Here is a 20,022-nt window from a genome sequence, read left to right on the forward strand (position 1 = left end):
CTGGATCGCATACTCACTGGGCTGTATTAAGATATTTAAACTTCCTGTCATTCAGTTTTCCCCTCTGCAAAATGGGACAAGACTATATTACCTGCCATATAGAAATTAGAAAGTAAGAAGAGAACAATTAAGGTTGGAGTGCGATTATGCAAATAATTGGTGTCCTCTACACACCAATGATTGGAACCCACGTGTCCTGTTTTCTATCTTTATGGGGCTTTTTTGTTTTTGTTTTTGTTTTTTTGTTTTTTTTTTTTGTTTTTTTGGTTTTTTTTGCTGTAATAGAAATAAAAGAAGCCAAAGAGGTTCTTTGCATTTTCCTTTCTCTGGTGCAGAAAGAAAGCACTGTTTGAGATGTGTGTGCCCATGTGTCATTGTTGTCCCCTGACATCTCTCCTTTCAGGGCCAAGGAGATCAAGATCAAGTTGGGAATTCTCCTCCAGAAGCCAGACTCTGCTGTTGACCTTGTCATTCCATACAATGAGAAGCCAGAGAAGCCTGCCAAGGCACACAAGTGAGTCCTGAATATGGGTTCCTCTCATTTTCCCTTCAGATGACAGCTGTTTTTCAAGCATCTGCTGCTGTCATTCATCGGTAGAACTACCCCCTTCCATTATTCACTGAAAATCATCAGAGTCCTCAGAGAGCTGCTTCATAAATAGTGTATTTTTTTAACACCCCATATCTAGATCATAACAGTAAATAGTTACAAAATTAAAAGAGATAGAGTCTTGCCTCATCTTTGGAAAGATGAACTGTACTTTATAAAATGACACCAGCCACTCAGTTACTGACTAGAAGGTCAAAACATCTGATAATTTATTGGCTTGGGTCAAGTAACCCTGATCCAGTTAATTATAAGCTCTGAGCACTCAGCATACAGTAAGAGCCAAGGTTTCTTCCTTGGGAGGAAAATGCGAGCAAGTTCATGCTGATGAAAAGGCAGGCAATTTAGGACCCAATAGTTTCTTCTTGAGTATTCTAGGTTCCCTTCAAGGTCCAGTGGATGAGCCCAACTGCTACTTTTGGGAGGAATGAAGACTTTTCTTGATGTTCCCCACAATACACACCAAGCATTGCATTCCCAAATCATAAAAACCATCATATTCCTGATAGTCGTTTTAGCGTCCCCTGTCTCTCAGCTTCAGCTGTGCACATCATACCCACCCACACCCACCAGTGAAGCATGCCAGGAAAGTATGATTCCAAATAATCAAGAAGCTATGCCCATAATGAAGAATCTACCCACTTTAAGTCAGTAACATTACCCATACCGTCATCACTGTCTGTCATCTTCCATTAGGTCCCTTACTGTCTAGACAGATGCACTGAATCCTCCCATTATAGCAGATGTATCCATAGAAATGAAGAAGGGAGGCTGGACCGTCCAAAGGATGCTAACTCCTTCATTCTGCCTTCTAAAGGCTTCAAGATCACAGATGGTGTGGGGAAAGCAGAGTACCTTTGTAACTTTCATGTCTCTTGTTAAATTTAAGATTTGTGGAAATTGCCCATCCTATCCTTTGTCCAAATGACCTTCAACTTAATATAGTTGATTGGCTGGGGGATACAGAACTGGGTTATTCTGTTTAAAAGTCATTTGCCATCATCCTGAGTGGATATTTCCATTTTATTCCTTTTATTACTTCAAAGTGTTTACAAACCGGAAGTGAGGCATAATTGAATTTTCTACCTTTAAAAAGGAGAAGCTAATTCAAAGTGGAGCAGCAGGCTTCCTGGACTAGTACAGAGTAAGAACTACATCATAGCCAGCAGGTCAAAAGGTCTATTTTGGAGCAAACAATGTGGCAATTATTGACCTGTTGGGATTAACATTTTCAAGTGTAGCTCTCTATATCCTACTCTCGAATGCCACCCGGACACTTGAACCTCTTGGCTCTTAGGGAATCAAGAGAGAAATTGTTGGAGAAAAGCTGGGGCTAAAATTTATTGATTTATTTCTTCTTGTTGTCTTTCCTTCCCTTTCTTCTATCAAAAATATTATTTGTTTCTGGGTAAGACAACACCCTCCCTCCTCCCCCACCGCATCCCACCCCCCCAGTCCCCAGGGGATGCTTGTGTGTGACAGCTGTTTTCAACAGTGGAACTGAAGAGGTGCTCCTCTTCCTTTTGGGTGGGTTTCTGTGTTTTTAGCCTTCAGGGAACAACCTTGCTCTGCATGACCTCAGCCAAACTCATTTCTTCATTTCCACATTTCTCTGTGTATGTTTTCTTTTTTTTTTAAAGCCTATATCTTCTGAGGAAAAAATAAACCTCTTGATGGAAAGGTGTGTATTTTTAGCTCCTCTCATCTTTGGGCAATTGCTTTGAAGAAGTACTTTCTATTTTTTAATATACTTTAAATTCTCATCTGACTAAAAATTTGAGCCCCTGGGGGGAAAAATAGAAAATAAGCTGTCTTATTTTCTTATACCCAGTCCCAGCTTCTCTTATCATTTTGGTATTCCAAAACTGGCCTTGGCTTTTCTTCCATTAGGAGAAAACAAGTATTATCATTATTCCATGCTGGAAAAAAAAAGCCCCTTCCTCATCCTTTTGACCCTTACCCTTTCTCTTTGCTTCCATTGGCTTGCCTGCAGACTTTCTCCTCCTCCGAAAGGCCTACATCCTTGATCAAGGTATTCTTTTGAAGGCTACCTGTCTGACTTATATGACCTGCCTTGTATGACCTGTTGTCTTAGTTTCCTCTTTATCAGAACTCTCTTTTTTAACTCACAGTTTAAGAAGTATTTTTCCCTCTCCCTGACCTACTCTGCCAAGCCCCTGCATTCTCAGAGGCTCTGCTGTAGGTTCTCAGAATAAATAATAACCAAAATGTAAGCCACATACATTTAGTTTGTAATACCATTATGGTTTGTAATACACACTGGTTTACAAAATGTCAGGGGCAGATATTCTTTCATTAGGTTTTTTTTTTCTTTTAAATTCTAAATGTCCTTCCTTGACATCTGTTACCAATTTTTAACTGAATGCATTGATCTTATTGTGTTTGCCATTCTAAAGCCCAAGAATGGCCTCTACAAGTAACCCGTCAGAACCCTGGCTGATGACTAGTCACAGCAAGCCATACTGTGTGTTCCTGCAGCTGGTTAACTGCAGAGTGAGCCTTAAAAGGAAATGTGTACAATTTTATGGACCCAAAGAAGTGGCCTTCCAAAAGTCTACAGGAGTGCCACTGGCCATGGGGCAAGGACTCAATCAATGGGCATAGACTCGAGCCTGGCTGTGCTCTGTAGGACAGGAAGGAAGAATAAAGCAGGCTCTTGTAAATGATACCAATGAACTCAAGATTTGATTTCTTTGTCAAAAGCAAGACTATGGGAAAACATGGTCAAGGATAATTAAGTATTGTACAAGACACTGTAGATGACCAAACAAACCAAAACCAAAAGGAAACCAAACTTACAAACCCCAGCCAACGGTGTTCAGCCAAACTACATTCTTCTTCAGTGCTATAGATAATATTTGCCAGTATTGCCAGCAAGGGTAACAATGGCTCATTTGTTCATTCAAGTCTAAGTATTGAATTAGCTGTGGCTTTCAACAAGGTTAACTCTGGGTAAGCTAAGGCAGATTTTGTTTGCCCTTCAACTTGACACTTGTTTACTAAAAGATGTCCGATAGAGTATGCCCAGCTCATGACTCTGAGTCCATAAACATGGATTGGGTCCTCATCCAATTGCCAACAATGAGATATAAACTATAGTTGGGCACAGGTAAAAAATCTTGCCATATTTTGATGTCCATAATTGAACCTATATCTTTGGTCTTTGCAACCAACCTCATTCATTACTTAAAACTGATGCTGTGGCCATAGCAAGGAATGGGAAAAGTTCTCCAGGAAAAACACACAGTCCCTGTGGGGGTTATGTGCACTGTTACCATAGGAAAGATCCTTCCAGTGAAGGGCATTTAACAATGGAAAAAGCTCCTGCTTTCCGAACTGATGTGGTCACTTCCTCAATCAGGAGGCATTTGCACTGGGCATTCTAAAACACATAGTTAATGAGTCCTAACAAATGTTTATCTTGTCTTTTATCTGGGCTACCTTCCTCCCCATCTTTCACACCCACACAGGGAAAGGAGACTCTGCTTGCCCTCTTTGGTCAGCAGTGACCTTGCCGACCAGGATGTTCATTGGCTATTTCGATCTGCATCTATCTTGTTTCCAAAGAAGTCACACTTAATGAGGGCTGGCAAATTCTGAGAATCAGGACAGGATGAACCCATTTCCTCCTAGACTTGTAATCAGAACACTAGGCTACATGCCGTGGGGGGATGTGTCCTGTTCAACTACGCCCTTAAATCAATTTGGACTAATTTCACCCCCAAGCAGACTCGGCACATGTCCCTCTCAGGAATTTAATCTTGGCCGTGATGTGCTGCTGATATTGACCGTTACTTGGTTTTATAATGAGACCTTTTGGGACAAATTGCATCTGGTAACATGTTTAAGGCAGGGACACCTGCTCATCTCATTGTTTATTCCTGTGTGCCTTTATACCATCGAAAGAACAAGGGCAGGAAAAGCTATTTCATCTTATGAAAATACATATACAATCAGGAGGCTTAGGGCATGAACCAGGCCTACCCTTTGCTCTGAGTTAGTTTCTTATTGTTCCATTGTATAGCATGCTCTTGATTCTGAGAACACTTGGACTTGAAAGTATTCTGCTATGTGTAAAATATTGAACCCACTGTGAGCACGTGCATACAGAATAATATACATATAGCAAAAGTGCTTGGTATCAAGTAACACTGAGTGGTCAAAAGGAGTTATCATCCATATGAAAACATGCCCTTTTGTGGTTATCAATAAAATAAATGAAAGAGATATGCAAACATACTTACAAGTCATGTTCATGTCATCTCTCCCCTCTCTGTTCCTTTATAGTAACTAGGGGGGAGGATAAGAAGAAAGATAGTCCACTTGTGAGGGGTGCCCCTGTGAGAAATTCATATGTTTTTGACCTGAGATTTATGTGTTCTGCTAGGAAAACAGAACCCATCAAAGTTTATTTCACAAGATTTATTTTCCCTGCTTCTTGTTTAGTTTGGCTTTCAAAGAGAGAAGACATAAATTTGAAAAAAAAACCCTCAAATCAAATCAGGACTTAATTGACATATATTCCACAAAGAGAGTTTAGAAGGTAGTCACACACTTGAGTTAAAAGACCATCTTAGATTCCTTCCAGAGATACAATGAGAATGCCTATGCCTGAAAAATAAAATATAGATTGAAAATTGTCCCAGTAATATCAGTTGCTTCTGTCAATGATTTAAATGCCCAAAGATATAATTTCATAAGAACTAGAAAGAAGAATATTTCTGAGTTGCCTGGAACAGTTACTAAACAACCAAAGACCTTGGGAAAAACACTTCATCATTTTTGTCTCATAATAAATGTCCTGCCAGCCTGCTTTAATTGGATGGTAAAGACTAAATGTGGTGATTCAAGGATTCAGGCACTATGAACGAAGGAAGGTATATCCTGATGCTGGTGAGAGAAGAAAATTGAGGGTTGTTACAAAGTACAGTTTTGGGGCTCCTGTGGATGCAAACATTAAAGAAAAATAGTCTAACATCATCATCATCATTATTATTATTATTATACCTTGGATATTAACCTTCTTTGAAGTCAACATTTACGTTCAACATTCTGACTCAAGAGATACTAAAAACTTTTCAGAAAAAAATTAAGCTCCAAAAAGTATCATTCTATCTTAACTGGGAAGGATAAATAAATAAATAAATAAATAAATAAATAAATAAATAAAAATAAATGAATGTAGATTTTATTTTTTTATCATACTTCCAGAATGGGGTAATATCAAGCTGACTGATTCTATTATCCTTAGTGAGATGATTGTGGCATTGGGGTCTCTACCAAATATCACTTGTTGATTATGTCGGTGACTAATATGGGACATTGTGAAACATAGAACATTAGTTTACCCTCTGTGAAGGGAACACTTGTATTTCATTAAGCTATATTTGAAATAAAGATAATCTTCAGATTCACTCCTATAGAATATATAAGACAATTGGACATAGCCTCGGGACAAATGAACTCCACTTGTCAAAGAAACCTGTCTGCTTAGATTGTTCAGAAAGCAAAATGCATGCAGATACCAAGTAGGAAACCAGCTAATCAGACCTAACCATGAGAAAATAATCTATCTGTCGCCATCCTGAGGACCAATCACCAGCTGTGTCACCACCTAAGAATATCAAAGTCAAGTCATTACCATGCATGTGGTTATCTTCCTTCTTACTCTGTCCCCCTTCTTTGTCTTTATCCTTGGTTTAGGCCCTCACTGGAGGAGGTCCTGCAGTGGCGCCAGTCCCTGGACAAGCTTCTCCAGAACAGCTGTAAGTTCACATGGTTCTCAGGAGGGTCGGACCCGGGACAAAATATGTTTGTTCTACTCACGTCCTTCTCTAGTTCGTGTTCTAAACAAGTGGAGGGTAGCTTGGGAGTGCAACTGGGCAGTTGGCTAAAAGGGGAAGTCACCATGAGGACAGATATTTGAGTCTGTGTTCAGGCCTGTCCTTGTTTGTTTGTGTAAGCCACAGCACCTGCCTTTCTGACTGAGCCAGAGTACCATGCGTCCAGGCTGGCCCTCAAACTCAGAACATATCTGAGGATGGTTTTGAACTCCTGATCTTCCTGCATCCACTTCTCAAGTGCTGGGACTAAAAGTGGGCATCACCCTTTCTGTTTCCACATGCTTCTTCATGTACTCACGAGTGAGCCAGATACACTTTCTATCCTGCTTTGCCTCATAGATTGAGAAAGACTAGATTTCCTGTTGAAAAGGCCTTTGAAGAAGCCAAAGCTATCTTTGCTCAACCTGCTATCAACTGCTCTTTTGCCCTTATAAGATTGCTATCTCCACCTCTTGGCTGACCCTTTCCACACTCTGCTTCCTCTTTTGTGAGCCTCCCTTTGAGAGCTTCCTTTGAGATATAACAAAGATGCACACTCTTTGCAAGCTGGAATTACTACAACAAGTATTACTTTCCTTTTCTGTACTCCACACTCTCTACAGGTTCCTAAGGCTTACAGGACCAACTTCAAATTGCCAATGTTCAAGACTTACCACAATAACCCTGTGACTGGTCTCCAGGAACATTGAACTGTTCTCTGTTCCTGTGAGATCTCCATGTAAACTCTTTGACAGACAGACCTTGTTCTCAGATCTTCATCTGCAGAAATTCTCTTTCTTGAAGAGCTAACCCAAATGTCAGATGCCACGTCTTCCTTGGCCATTTAGGAGGAATCAGTCACTCTAAAAAGTCCCAATGCCTTTTGTCAGCACATCTTTTACAGTGCTTAGAACTGGCTATCTGTGTTCTGTTGTTTTCTTTCTGGGATATGTTATAAGCTCATTCACAGTCCAGATTTTGACTTTTTCTTCTGGGCAATTTCAAAAGACAAAGTGCATAGGGAATAAATAAATATTTGTTGGCTGACTCATTCTCAATTTGTGACCAACTTACAATGTCCAACTTATTTCTTTATCACCTCAACAAGCATGGAATATGAAACATCATTAAATGATTAAAACAATAAGAATTTCAAGAGTGCTTCTTATTGGAGCCACAATGAGTACTGAGGGCCAAGTAGATGACATTGCCTGCATGGTGAATTGTATGTAAAATTTTAAAAACAAAGTCTTACATAATTTTATTTTACGTGTGTGTTTAGTCTACACGTATTTTGGTGTACATCATTTTACTCCTGGCTCTGGAGGAGGCCAGAAGAGAGTGTCAGATGCCCTGGAGCTGGAGTTACAAAAGGGTATAAGCTACTGTGTGTGTGCTGGGAATCAAACTCTGGTCTTCTACAAGAATAACCAGTGCTTTTAACTACTGAGCCATTTCTCTAGACCTTATATCAATATTTTCCCAGTTTGTTTATGATGGAGTAACTTCTGCCCATAAGCTATGGCTATTCACTATCTCTTAAGAAGTGTCCCATTTTGGATATGTTGAGATTAATCATCTATAATCAGAATTAACTAATTGCTATGATTGATACAAAGAAAGTAAGAAAGGCAGGCACATTAAAAAGGTTAGCTATTCCAAGCATAATGGTCCCTTTCTGCATGCTTGACTTGAGAAAGTTAAGCCTTCTAAAGTTGAGAATGGTGGCTCATACTTGCAATTCAAGTGCTTAAGAGGTGGAGACAAAATATTTACTGTGAGTTTAAGGCTAGTGTGGGCTGCATGGTGAGTTCTGTTTCCATCTGAACTAAAGAGTAACATTTCTAAAAAACAAAATCAAAGCAAACAAACAAAACAAAACTACAGGACACACACACACCCCAATTCCTGGAGGGGTAGGGGTAACATTTTTCTGATTCACAAGAAACATTAGGAATTCCTTGCATTAACATAGGCTATTGCCTCTCAGAGTTGATATAGTTATGAAAGCGTTCATTAAATCAAATTTTCTTCAGTAGAAATAAACCCTATACAAGCTGCTGTTCAATATTTTCTCATTAGCAAGTATTTATTCACTCAAAATAATTTTTAAATTATGTTATTTATTAGTAATGCATGCAGTGTGTGTGTGTGTGTGTGTGTACATGCACGCATGTGGGGAGATCGGAGGGCAACTTTCATGAGTTGGTTCTCTCTTTTCACTAAGGGTTCTGGAACAGAATTCGGGGCATCAGGTTTACACAGCAAATACCTTTACCAGCTCAGCCATCTCACTGGCCCTAAACATGATTTTTAATCATTTGGGAGGTCCTTGACTTTGTTCTTAAAATACATCAGATTCTTATGAGTTTTGCCTTCAGTTCTGAAACAGGAGCCATCTGTTTTTGTTTATTAGGTCTATAGGGCACATAGCAAGTATGTTGATCTTTAAAACCAAAAATAGATTGTGCATGGGGACTTGCATAATTCCACCCTAGCATCACCAGGGACATGGATTCTCCCATATGAGCATTTTTAAGAGCAAACAGGGACGAAGCCCAGTCTGTGCAGCACAGTCTTTATTTGGGTTCTCTTTTCCCAAGAGTTGCAAAAGGTCAGAGCATTTCCTCAGACACCCCGTGGGCTGGACTGTCTCGAGGCACGAAGCAGCTAGCTCCAGGCTCAGCCATTGGTTCCCATCTTCACAGTTGGCTTTGGCTCTCTTCCTTTGCTTTCTAGTTTTCTTCCTTCTGTGTCATGGGTCCAAATTCTCACCGTCTCACTGACGGGCAGACAATGATCATAAAATGCGTGATATAAGAGCTATTCTTTATTCCTGTACTCTTTATGTTATTCCAAGAAATTTGCATATATTGGTCTACTTAGTGATTGCAATAATCTCATGACTTAGGTGCAACAAGTAACTCTATTTTTCAGAAATAGGTAGTTTGTCTATGGCATAAAATACAACAAAAACAAAATTGAGGTATTCACTTTTCTTTAAAGTTCATGTTCTGCTGGATGTGCACGCCTTTAATCCCAGTTCTCAGGAGCAGAGGCAGGCAGATCTTTGAGTTCAAGGCCAGTCTTGTCTAGAGAAAGATTTCCGGGACAGCCAGAGCTATACAGAGAAGCTCTGTCTTTAGAAAAAAAAAAAATGTTCTTTGGTCCTGGATGTTGGAGGGATTTTCTAGTCCACTGAGATTCACTATTAAGTAATAGGTACATATGTTCGAGGAAGGAGGTGGGGGTGGGGAAGTGAAGATAAAGAGAAGTCAAGTAGTTAAAAGCCTCAAGGAAAAGATGATTGAACAAGCAATAGTCCTGGGAGGGGAGGGGAGAGAAAAATGCTCTCTCCATTGATAACAACCCTCAGGAGTAAGTACTCGGCAGTGGAGGAAAGATGTCACAGATGAGATAGCATTTGTGTTGAGCTTGTAGTTATGACAGATAATAATTTTTAATTTGTTATAAATAATGATAATGAAAGCCCGAGTGTACTGAACTTCATGAAAATTATGCATGGCCCCATAAAAGAGCCATGTAGTCTTTACCACAGCCCTGTCATGTAGCTTTCTTTACTACTTTCCTTTGACAAGCCACAGAGGCTCCAACAGGCTAAATAACTTTCCTTTGACAAGCCACAGAGGCTCCAACAGGCTAAATAACTTGTCTGTGTTATTTCATAATGTGGTATGCCAGGAATCACCACTGAGCAATCTTGGGTCTAAAGCCAGAGCTGAGCTTTGAACCAATATGGTTCTTATAAATTACCAATGCCATTTCTGTTGCCTCCCCACCCTGTCTCCAATGAAGCATTTATACTAATCTCCTTTTCAGAATTTTATGACAATCTGACTTGGATTCTTGGATTTGTTTAATGTTCCTTTTATCCTCCACGTAGTTTTCCAGATGGTTCCCTCCAACCCTCCACACTCTCCATACAAGGTCAAAAATTGCTATCACTCGTTAGAGCCAGCTCAGAGATTATAATGTCTGAGCACCATATGACCTATGGGTACCATACCCACAGAATGCTTATGGCAGCCAGTCATCAAATGAGCTTAATCAGAGTCCTGCATAGTGGGTAGGACCTGGGTATGCCGAGAAGTATGTTGAGGCTCTGCTGGCTCATACAGGCCCCATAATGCTTTCTTGGGGTTATGTGCTGGAGTTCTGTGGTATGAAGTCCCCAGGTAAAAGCAGTGGCTTACAAAAGATACATGTACCTTGTAGAATACAACAAACCATACAAGCAGAGGTGATGTGAATGCAACAGTAAAAAATCTATGAGGAAATGACCAATAGAAAACCTGAGTCTATGAAGTAGAAAGTTAACTGAAAGTGATTGTGTAGGACTCTACTAAGAGAGGCCCCCTAGAGAGTGTTCGGGAGCCAGATGTAAGAAAGAGTAGCTTTAAATAGCTCCCAGATCAGTAGAGTATAAAACTATTTATGTGTTTTGATTTAAAGTGCATACATTGACAAAAAGCCTTGAAATGGTACTGTGGAATTCACCAGAGAGATAAAACCAGTATTCAGGGCAAGGGTCTCTGCAATGGACAGCGGGTTCGTAAGTTCATTTCCTGCTGTAAAGTGAATGTTCACGACACTGAGGAATCCTGACAAGTGTCCTCAGGTCTGAAATATCAGTGTTTGGGCGGACCGATCTTTATCTCAAAATTTTATGGAGAAGAGGAATAAGTGACTCAGAGTATCTGATAATAGGTAGGCTGAGGGGCTGAGGGGCTGTGGGGCCCTGAGGCTCTGGGTGTTTGGGGCTGAGCGTTTGCCACAGGCATAGTCTATGGAATTACTTTTTCCTCTGAAGTCTGAGTTCTGGTTGGATGGATTCTTATACGACCTTACTTCTTGGTAACTAAAAGGTGACTTGAGAGTTTTTCCATTTCAACAAAGAGCATCTGATACATTTGTTCAAAAAACAGAGAAATAGCCAGGACAAGGATAAAGGTGGGTCTTATTTCTTTCAATGAATAAGTGGACCAGTTATCATTAAATAATGTCAAGTAATACAGAAGAAACTACAATGGGGATGGGAAGAAGAAACATGTCTGATTTTATCAAAGGATTTCAAAGTAATTCAAGTAGCCAGTCGGGTTCCTAGAGAAACCTGCTTTTCAAGCAAGCTCATGTGCCTGGATATTTCTACTATTGATCCACAGTAGTGTCCTAGAAGTGCAGAGGAAAGATTAAATTGCTTGGGTCCTGGAATCAATACCTGGTCATTCTTTTCCTTAAGAATCGAGCACGGCAGTTGGAAATCACATGAACAGCACAGGAGGAATAAAAATGTATCAGGAAGATAGCTCAGCTAAGTGCTACCTCATAGTGTAAGTACAAGGAACAGAGTCTGAATCTGCAGAGTCCATGCAACTACCAAGTGGGAGTGCTGACCCACTTGTAACTACACACCCCTCAGGGTGGAGACAGGAAAACTCCAGAACAAGCTAGCTTATCAGCAAGCTCTGAGTCTGACTGAAGGTTCATATCATGAAGAATAAGGTGGAATAGCAATGAAGATTCCAGACATCAATCTTGTGTCTCTACATGTATGCACACACAAGTGTATTGGGATCCAAGAACAACATGTATTCCCACACACATGGTTACACACATATACACATGTACACATATCAACCGCACACACATACATACATATTAAAAATAGATCTGTGTCTCTGGTTTTATCATCACATATATTTTGTGCAATTCATAAAATTGTCAGTGGCCAGTAAGTAAAAATGTACAGTCTACAGACAAGACAGCGACAAGTTCTCAAGAAAAAGAGAAATGAATTAAAATTGGGTCAAAAATTAATTTATAATGTGAATATGATACCTAAACAGAAATAATGAATGGTAGACATGTCCTGGTAGAGACAAGTAAGGGGAAGCCTGTTCCTTGAAGTGGGTAGCAGTCATTTCTGTCTCCTGTCTCAGGAGGCAAGTGGCTATCCAGGCCATGCTGCCAAGATTGTGACTTTAACACAGGGATGGAAACTATAGAAACCACCAAATTTCCTTTGTAGCAGCATGATTCTCTTCTTACAGATACAGATGTTAGGATTTGGTTTAAGCAGTCATATGAATATGTGTATACACACACACACACACACTTACACACACTCATGCTCGTTCTTATTAAGAGAAGGAAAACAGAATAATTTTTTTTCTTTTTCATCTCCAATACCTTGTTAAGTCCTCTTTATGAACTCTCTCCATTTATCATTTGGAAGATTCTAGAATGGTGAGAAAGAAAGAGGAAATGGTATAGTCCAGGAATTATCATATGTACATAGATAGCATCTACATGTGTATAGGACTCACAGTTGTTATATTACATTCTCTATATTCTAAACACAGACATAAAATTAACTGATGGACATAATTACTCTGTGTATGTGACAATTTCACCCGGTCCTTTCATTCAGACATCAATTTGAATATTCCTATTTCATCTATTTCACCTTCCTTCCTAACTGCAATTAAGCTCCTGCTATGACTCCATTGCTGCTCTTCAAAGGTTTCCCTTCATTGCACAGATGTAAAGATGTGCAATGAATCTCTTCTTTTATTATTATTTTTCCTTCTACTTCCTTTGGAATCTCTAAACTTTACTAGGGGACCAAACTTATTTCATTTACCGTAGTGACTTACTCAAAATTCATTGTAAAAAAGAAATGAGATCATAGTTTGTGGCAGTCATTACAAATATTATTTTGACAAACCAAGTTTTGATTATATTTTCTGGGGCTAGGAACATAGCTTTGTGGTAGAGTGCTTGTGTTAGCATGCATGAGGCCTTTAATTCAATTTTCACCACTAACAAGAAAAGTTTTCTTGGGAGTTGACATGTGCCCTGCATGTCATCAGGACTGATGTGAGTCCTCGTCAATGCTCTATACATGTGTCACCCGAATGCATTCACTTGGGTAATGACTATGAAGTAAAGCCCGCTCTCCAGTGTCAGAGTGTGTGGTGGGCAGAGCTTTTCGCTGTTGTCCCTGATTCTGTCCCAGCCTGCCTGCATCTGAACAAAGGCAGCTGAGGACGAACTAAAATTCGTGCACAGGGCAGCATCATGGAGCCTTTCCCATCATCTCTAGCCTCTTTGTTCCAGCTTTCTGTTTTTCTCTCAGTTCAAGTGCAAGAGAGAGCACACAGCTCTTAATGGACATTTCCTGTTCCAAGAAACAGAATCACACATCTCTTGAAAAGTATCTGAGGATAATAGACAAATGTGTGGGACTGCAGAATCATATAGCCTGATGCTGAGTCCTGGCTCTGTACCTACCCACTGGGCATTTGGGAACAGTTCCTTAACTTCTGTGACCTCATTTACAAAACAGTCACTTACAGTACCTGTTTGTTGGGTGTATACTGAGCATTAAATGAATTTCTATTCGTAAGATTTTTACATCAATGGCAGAACATACTGGAAGTAAGATTGGGCTATTTAGCTAGATTTAGATTCATTGTCAAATCAATTAATGAATTTCCTTAATGACGTTTTACCCGCTAGATGGATTTGCCAGCTTCAAAAGTTTCCTGAAGTCTGAATTCAGTGAGGAAAACCTTGAGTTCTGGGTTGCCTGTGAGAATTACAAGAAGATCAAGTCCCCCATCAAAATGGCGGAGAAGGCAAAGCAAATTTATGAAGAATTCATCCAGACAGAGGCCCCTAAAGAGGTTGGTACGGGTGGGCAGATGGCTGAATGCAGCTATTTAAGAGCCAGATCATCACATTCCCAGGTATGGCTTCATGAGCTACAGCCATGATATTTAGAACTAAAGGCCACCCGTACTTGTGATTATAGTGTGTAGTAAGCACCTACTGAATACAAAGGCAGTATGATAGGGTCGGATGCCTGATTTAAATGTTATGCAGCTGACAGCTACTGGAGTCTCACTTCAGTACCGTGCAACCAACTTTAAACAGGAAGGAGGCCAATATAAGATTTGGGATAAAACAAGGGGATTGGTTCCTTTCCTTTGAAAAGTAAGAAGGACCACGACTGTTTTATAAAGCTGTGAGAATTAAACAGTAGATATGAAAACACACATGAATGTTTGGAATAATTGATGCCAGTGAGTCCCCTGTTGCCAGCCTTTGACATTTGTCCTTTGTTGAGGCAACAGGACTCCCACTCATGAAAACCAAAATAATCCATGTTAACAGTGCAAAAGGTATTTAAAGCCAGTATACCACTAATTAGCTGCTAAAGACCAGATACGTTCAGGTTTCAAGAAAGCTTTTGGGAAGTTTGTCTGCCCTCATCTTTGCTATCAATGGATCCAAACTGAAAAACTTGTTGAAAATTTCCAGGATAGCCACACCCAGACCAGTGGTCAGGACCTATAAACCCACATGGTATTCTTGAATCCAGTGTGACACTAAATTTTCACCAAGGTTTGGAGTCAAGCACACAGGTGATTGAGTGAGCCATTTGTGTAGTCAGTGATCTTTTATAGATGGTTTGTAAGGGGAAAGATTCCTACCATCTCTTCTTTTGCATGTGTGACACATCTTACAGATACAACATCAGATGTTTATTCCTTTGGTTGTGTAGTATCCCTAGCTGACCCTCTTAAGAGAGGGATGTGGGCATAGGGTATAGAGCACTTGCTAGTATGCAGAATGCCCTGGGTTCACTCCCTGGCCTAGATTTACCACTCAGTAGATGAAGTGCTTGTTCATGGCTTTATTTGTCATGTCATCAGAACTACGGTTTCCTCATTTATTGTCAGGAAACAGCAATTCTAAAGCTCTGAAAAAGGTCATGGGCCTCTGGCCACAAATTATTTTTTCTGTGTCACTGTCATTGAAAGCAGGAAACTTAATGGGATAGAAACATGAAATCAAGCATCAATTCATCTGCATTCAAATATGTTTCTCTGGATTTGAAAACACTTAACAGAGAGATGATCTTGAGCCACTTAACCTTGTATGTATATATGATGTGTATATGTGTGTGCATATATATATATATATATATATATATATATATATATATATATATATATATTCTTAGGTTGCTGAAGGATGCAATAGCATATCCATAGATTGGGTACTGGCTGAGGATACCTGCTAGGCATCCAATACTGGTTGGATCTGAACCATGTGGTCAGGCCAGCATCAGTTCTTCTGAAACAGCAGTGGCATTTCTTACTTTGCATGGCATTTCCCCCATCTCTCATCTTGCTGGTGAGAACTCTGCCCCTCTGGTGCCCTCATCGAATCCTGAAGCCTGAGCTGACTCAGTGACCCTGTTTCCTGGCCCACAGGTGAACATTGACCACTTCACTAAAGACATCACCATGAAGAACCTGGTGGAACCGTCTCCTCGCAGCTTTGACTTGGCCCAGAAAAGGATCTATGCCCTGATGGAGAAGGATTCTCTGCCCCGCTTTGTGCGCTCTGAATTTTATAAGGAGCTAATCAAGTAGTCATCTGGTCAGGCTTCCAAAAGTTGCCCTGTGAGTTGAGTTACATCCTTTGTAGCAACACAGCATCCTCCCAGGCACCTGCACAGTTCTCCATAGCAGCTTTGCTCCAAGATACACAAACATAGGCAAACCACAGGCTGTGTTGCTAACTCTTTCGCTCATGTTAGTTTGGTTATGTGGATCTGTTGTCTAAGAGCCCTCACTTTTTTCTTTTTCTTTTTTTTTTCTTTTTTTTGGTTCTTTCTGACTGCTTTGTAATAAAGATTTACCAAGTCATTGTCAGTCTAAGTCACAAAAATATCCAGTTTAACATAAAGCTGTCTGTGCAAAGAATAGGTGATAGACTGCTATTTTAACCAGGCTGAAAAGAAAAACAGATGCAAGTGTCCCCTTTCATGGGGATTTGACTGGTCTTGTTTATTGTTTTAATTCTTATTCTCTAATGGCTTCAGAATTTGGTTAGTAAAATAGCAGCAAGCTGGTCATAAGGCAGCCACCGTTGGGTTTTTCAGCAAATGCATTATTTAACACTACTGATCTCTCCTTTCTAGAGTACCGCTGTGTTATCTGGACATTCTCAATAAGAGATACAATGAATACATTGTGCTTCTAAACAGGATTCATTTCAATCCTGCCCTTCATGTTTCCAAATCTCGAGGGGAAAATGGCAGCCTTTGACTTTCTCGAACAATTAGAAATGCTAATGCCCAGACATTTTTTGAGCTGTTTCTTAAACAATGGAAACAATAATTTAAAATTAATATTTTCTTCACATTAGTTGGAATAGCCGAATGTCTGAAAATACCCAAGGAGTGAACCGGCTGTTACACACTCACTCAGATGCCTCCTGTCATTGTAACCTCAATTGACTCTGCTCACAAATTGTGTGATTGGTTAGTCTTGTCAGTGCAGGGTGAGAAGGGTAGGAAGGGTGCCTCAAGGGCAGTGCTGTGAGGCCACAAAAGGATGCAGGCAGGCATGCTTCTGCAGTCTAAGGGCTGCATTATATATCCAGATATTTACTGTATCACTATATAATTTTAAATTTAGAGCAATATATATACATACACACACACATATATATACATATATATTTTTCTAATATATAAAATACTCAATGGGCGATAAGTAGTCTAGTTCCAAAGGAAAAGCCAAATGTATTAAAATTGGACTAGAAACTATTTGTAGGAAAAAAAAAAACCAACAACAACAACAAACCTCCATGTTAGTAGTAGTTTCTATGGTAACAAGAAGAAAATACATTCTTTTAAATCCGAGAAATGAGAAAAAGTGGGATGACCTTTCCAGGAAAAGAATGTGTAGTGTTTGTTTAGTGTTCCTCTCCCCTCCTTCCCCTGCTCGCCAGTTTCCCTTGAGTAAATTGCCTGAGAAAGTATGAAGCTAACTTAATGTGTGAGCCCAGGGCTGCTTGTGTTTCCCTCTTCCAGGAGAGCACAGCTAGGCTGAAAGTGGATCTAGGATGTAGGAAAGGGTTGGGTCTAAATTGTGGTCAAGGGCAGGAGTATTTGCTTCTTGTTCCTGAAGGAGGCCTATGATTCACCTAGGAACTGGTCCCTAATCTGGGCTTCTGTCGGAGGCTGATATAGTTCTGGGTTGAGGGTCAGATGAATCTTTAAATCAAATCAGCAGATACAGACTATCAGGGTAAGAGCCTGTGTCCCATGTGTGTCCGCTAGAGCAGGGTTGTTCACATAAACAGACACACACACTCACACACACACACACACACAGACATGCACACTCACATACACACTCTCTCCTATATAGAGGACACCTTTCAAAAGGCAGAACCAAATACATGGAAATATTTTACTGTCTTTACTTATATTCCATATACCACCATATTTATGTATACATTGAACTTTTAGCGCATTTTCATTTCAAATGCATGAGGTGAGTTAATGAAAAAGTTTTTCTTTTATCCCATTTAATAACATAGACATAACTTGACTGATGCTTCCTCTGTCTAAAATCCATTTCTATGAGAAGGATTCGATTATTTCCTGAAGAGCAGTAGGCATCCATTAACAAATCAATTGATAAGCTAACAAGCACTCCCTTCTAGAGATTTACCAAATTATGCCATCATTCAAGAGATGGCTTGAGAATTATTTAAGCAGCCAGTTAATCTGAAGGAATGACTTTCACTCCTGAAACTGTATCCTCTAGCAGGCACTTCCTTCACTTCCTAGGGATTTAGCAGATTTGGAAGATAACTGGACACAAGGAGAAGGGCAATAAAGTAGAAAGGGGAAATAGCAAAGAAATAAGAGCTCAGCCTAGGAAAAGTAGCACACTGGCTAGAAAACACAGAGGAACAGCCCAGAATGAAGGAGAATCAAACTGCATCTTGCTGTCATTCTGGGTTATTGAAGGCGTTTCAGGGCTCATGAAGCAAGACAAGGAAGTTCATCTTAAGATCCCATAGGAAATTAGAGAAAAAGGCAACTGTGGAGAGCTTCTTTTCCATTAGAATTGTGGGTGCTGGAAAGTAGAGAGTGGAGGGTTCAATTTGGAGCATCCAAGCATCCAAACCCCAGGGCTAGCGAACTCTAGGCAGGTTTGGGCTGTAAGTCTTGGTGTGTAAACTCTCCAGAGTTGAGTCTCCATTCTACATGCGTTCAGCATCCATTGAACATTCTCAGCACAAAGCCAGCAATTTCAAAACTACTTCTGGTGTTAAACACTTTTCCCATTAAATAAGTCCTGTGGCTAATGAAAGCAATTGAAAACCAAAGAAAAAGCTTTCTGTGGCCTCAATAAGTTATCCTGAAACTGAAAAGTGTCTGCTGTCCGCACTGAGGAGACATCCGGGACTCTAAATGGAAGCTTATTGCAGACAATGATGAAGACAACCCACAGTCAGTAGCTTTGGAGTTTTATCCTCGATTTACTGTTTAATGATAACCGTATGTATCAAGTAGAGAAGCTATGTAGCCATTTTGCTCATTATGCAGTTTAATATGTTCTCTCATTTGATAGCCTTTTCCCTCCTCTCTCACTTGCTCCCCCTTCCTCCCTCTCTGAAACACCATGGCTCACAGTACTTAAGTAATAGTGAATATGTTTAAGAGCACATAAGTTCCTACCTAGGAAGAGGTACAGGCAAAAGCATAGACAAGATAAAGAGAAATGCTGAGAAATATGTCACAGGAGGGGAGGAATCTGGGTAATGCTTGCCAGACATTCCAGGACACGGAGTCATCACGATGTGAGGGAACAAGAGTTCTGGTTTTGTTTTTAATTCTGTAAGTTAGTCTTTTGGGGGCTAGAATGGAATGGGGAGGGGGTTTATTAAGTCCTGTGCCAGCACTTCGCTCATAAAGTTTTAAATTCTGGACCAATAGTGTTTGTTTCCTGATTATTGTATCCAATACTTTGCCTAGTATGTAACTCACTCTTACTGATAATAAAATAAATATTAGTCTGTAACAGAAGTCACATTTTATGTTAAATATGTATCTATGTAATGGTCTCGTGAGTTCCTCTTGACTTCCAAATGTTCTTTCGGGAAGCAAATTTTTTAGAAAAGGATCATCCCCCACCCCCCACCCCCACCTCCCACAGTGTTCACAACACGTGAAGCTTTGCTCTGTGGACGGGTTTTCCATCAACAAGATTCAGTCCCAACAGGGTCTGCTAAACAAGACTCAGAAGGTATCGAATCAGCTAGTGACCGCTTCTCCTTGGGTAGTGGTGGGAGGCAAACTGTGATATTTAATGTACATGTTCTCTTCTTTCCTCATATTGGCAAAAAAAAAAAGCATAAATCTCAGTGCTTCTGTGAACAATTCAAATTCCACGATTTTTAAATTTGGTGCTAAGATCATTTAGGTGAGGTGTTAAGGTCACAGGTAGTAGGATTGGGACTGGATAGAAGGGCAGAGCTTGTATAAAAATGAAAAAGGAAGCAAGAACAAATAAATAAAGTCAGATTTAACAAGGAAAGCAAAAATGAAAATTTTAGAAAGACAAAGAGGGAAAGAGTCCTAAAAGCAATTAAAGTGAGTTGCCATTGCCAGGTCCCATAAGGCCCATCTATATTTACTATAGACAAAATTCCCCAAATCCTTTCAATGCTATC

The 20,022-nt window shown here is 40.0% G+C and overlaps 1 protein-coding gene across 2 annotated transcripts in view; it reads left to right on the plus strand.

Annotated features, from left to right (window-relative positions):
- The window catches only part of Rgs5 (regulator of G-protein signaling 5), a 40,313-nt gene extending 20,923 nt beyond the window's left edge, over positions 1–19,390 (plus strand). The window contains exons 2-5 of one of the 2 annotated variants that reach the window (NM_009063.4): positions 404–514; positions 6,332–6,393; positions 13,993–14,159; positions 15,756–19,390. In NM_009063.4, the coding sequence (NP_033089.2) occupies positions 404–514; positions 6,332–6,393; positions 13,993–14,159; positions 15,756–15,917 (502 nt within the window). In that variant the 3' untranslated portion in view covers positions 15,918–19,390. Of the gene's footprint in view, positions 1–403; positions 515–6,331; positions 6,394–7,073; positions 7,524–13,992; positions 14,160–15,755 lie in introns of those variants that run through there. The other variant, NM_001313705.1, reaches the window with a different exon arrangement.
- Positions 19,391–20,022: the final 632 nt, after the last annotated feature.

This window comes from Mus musculus, chromosome 1 (assembly GCF_000001635.26).
Source record: "Mus musculus strain C57BL/6J chromosome 1, GRCm38.p6 C57BL/6J".
NCBI lineage: Eukaryota > Metazoa > Chordata > Mammalia > Rodentia > Muridae > Mus > Mus musculus.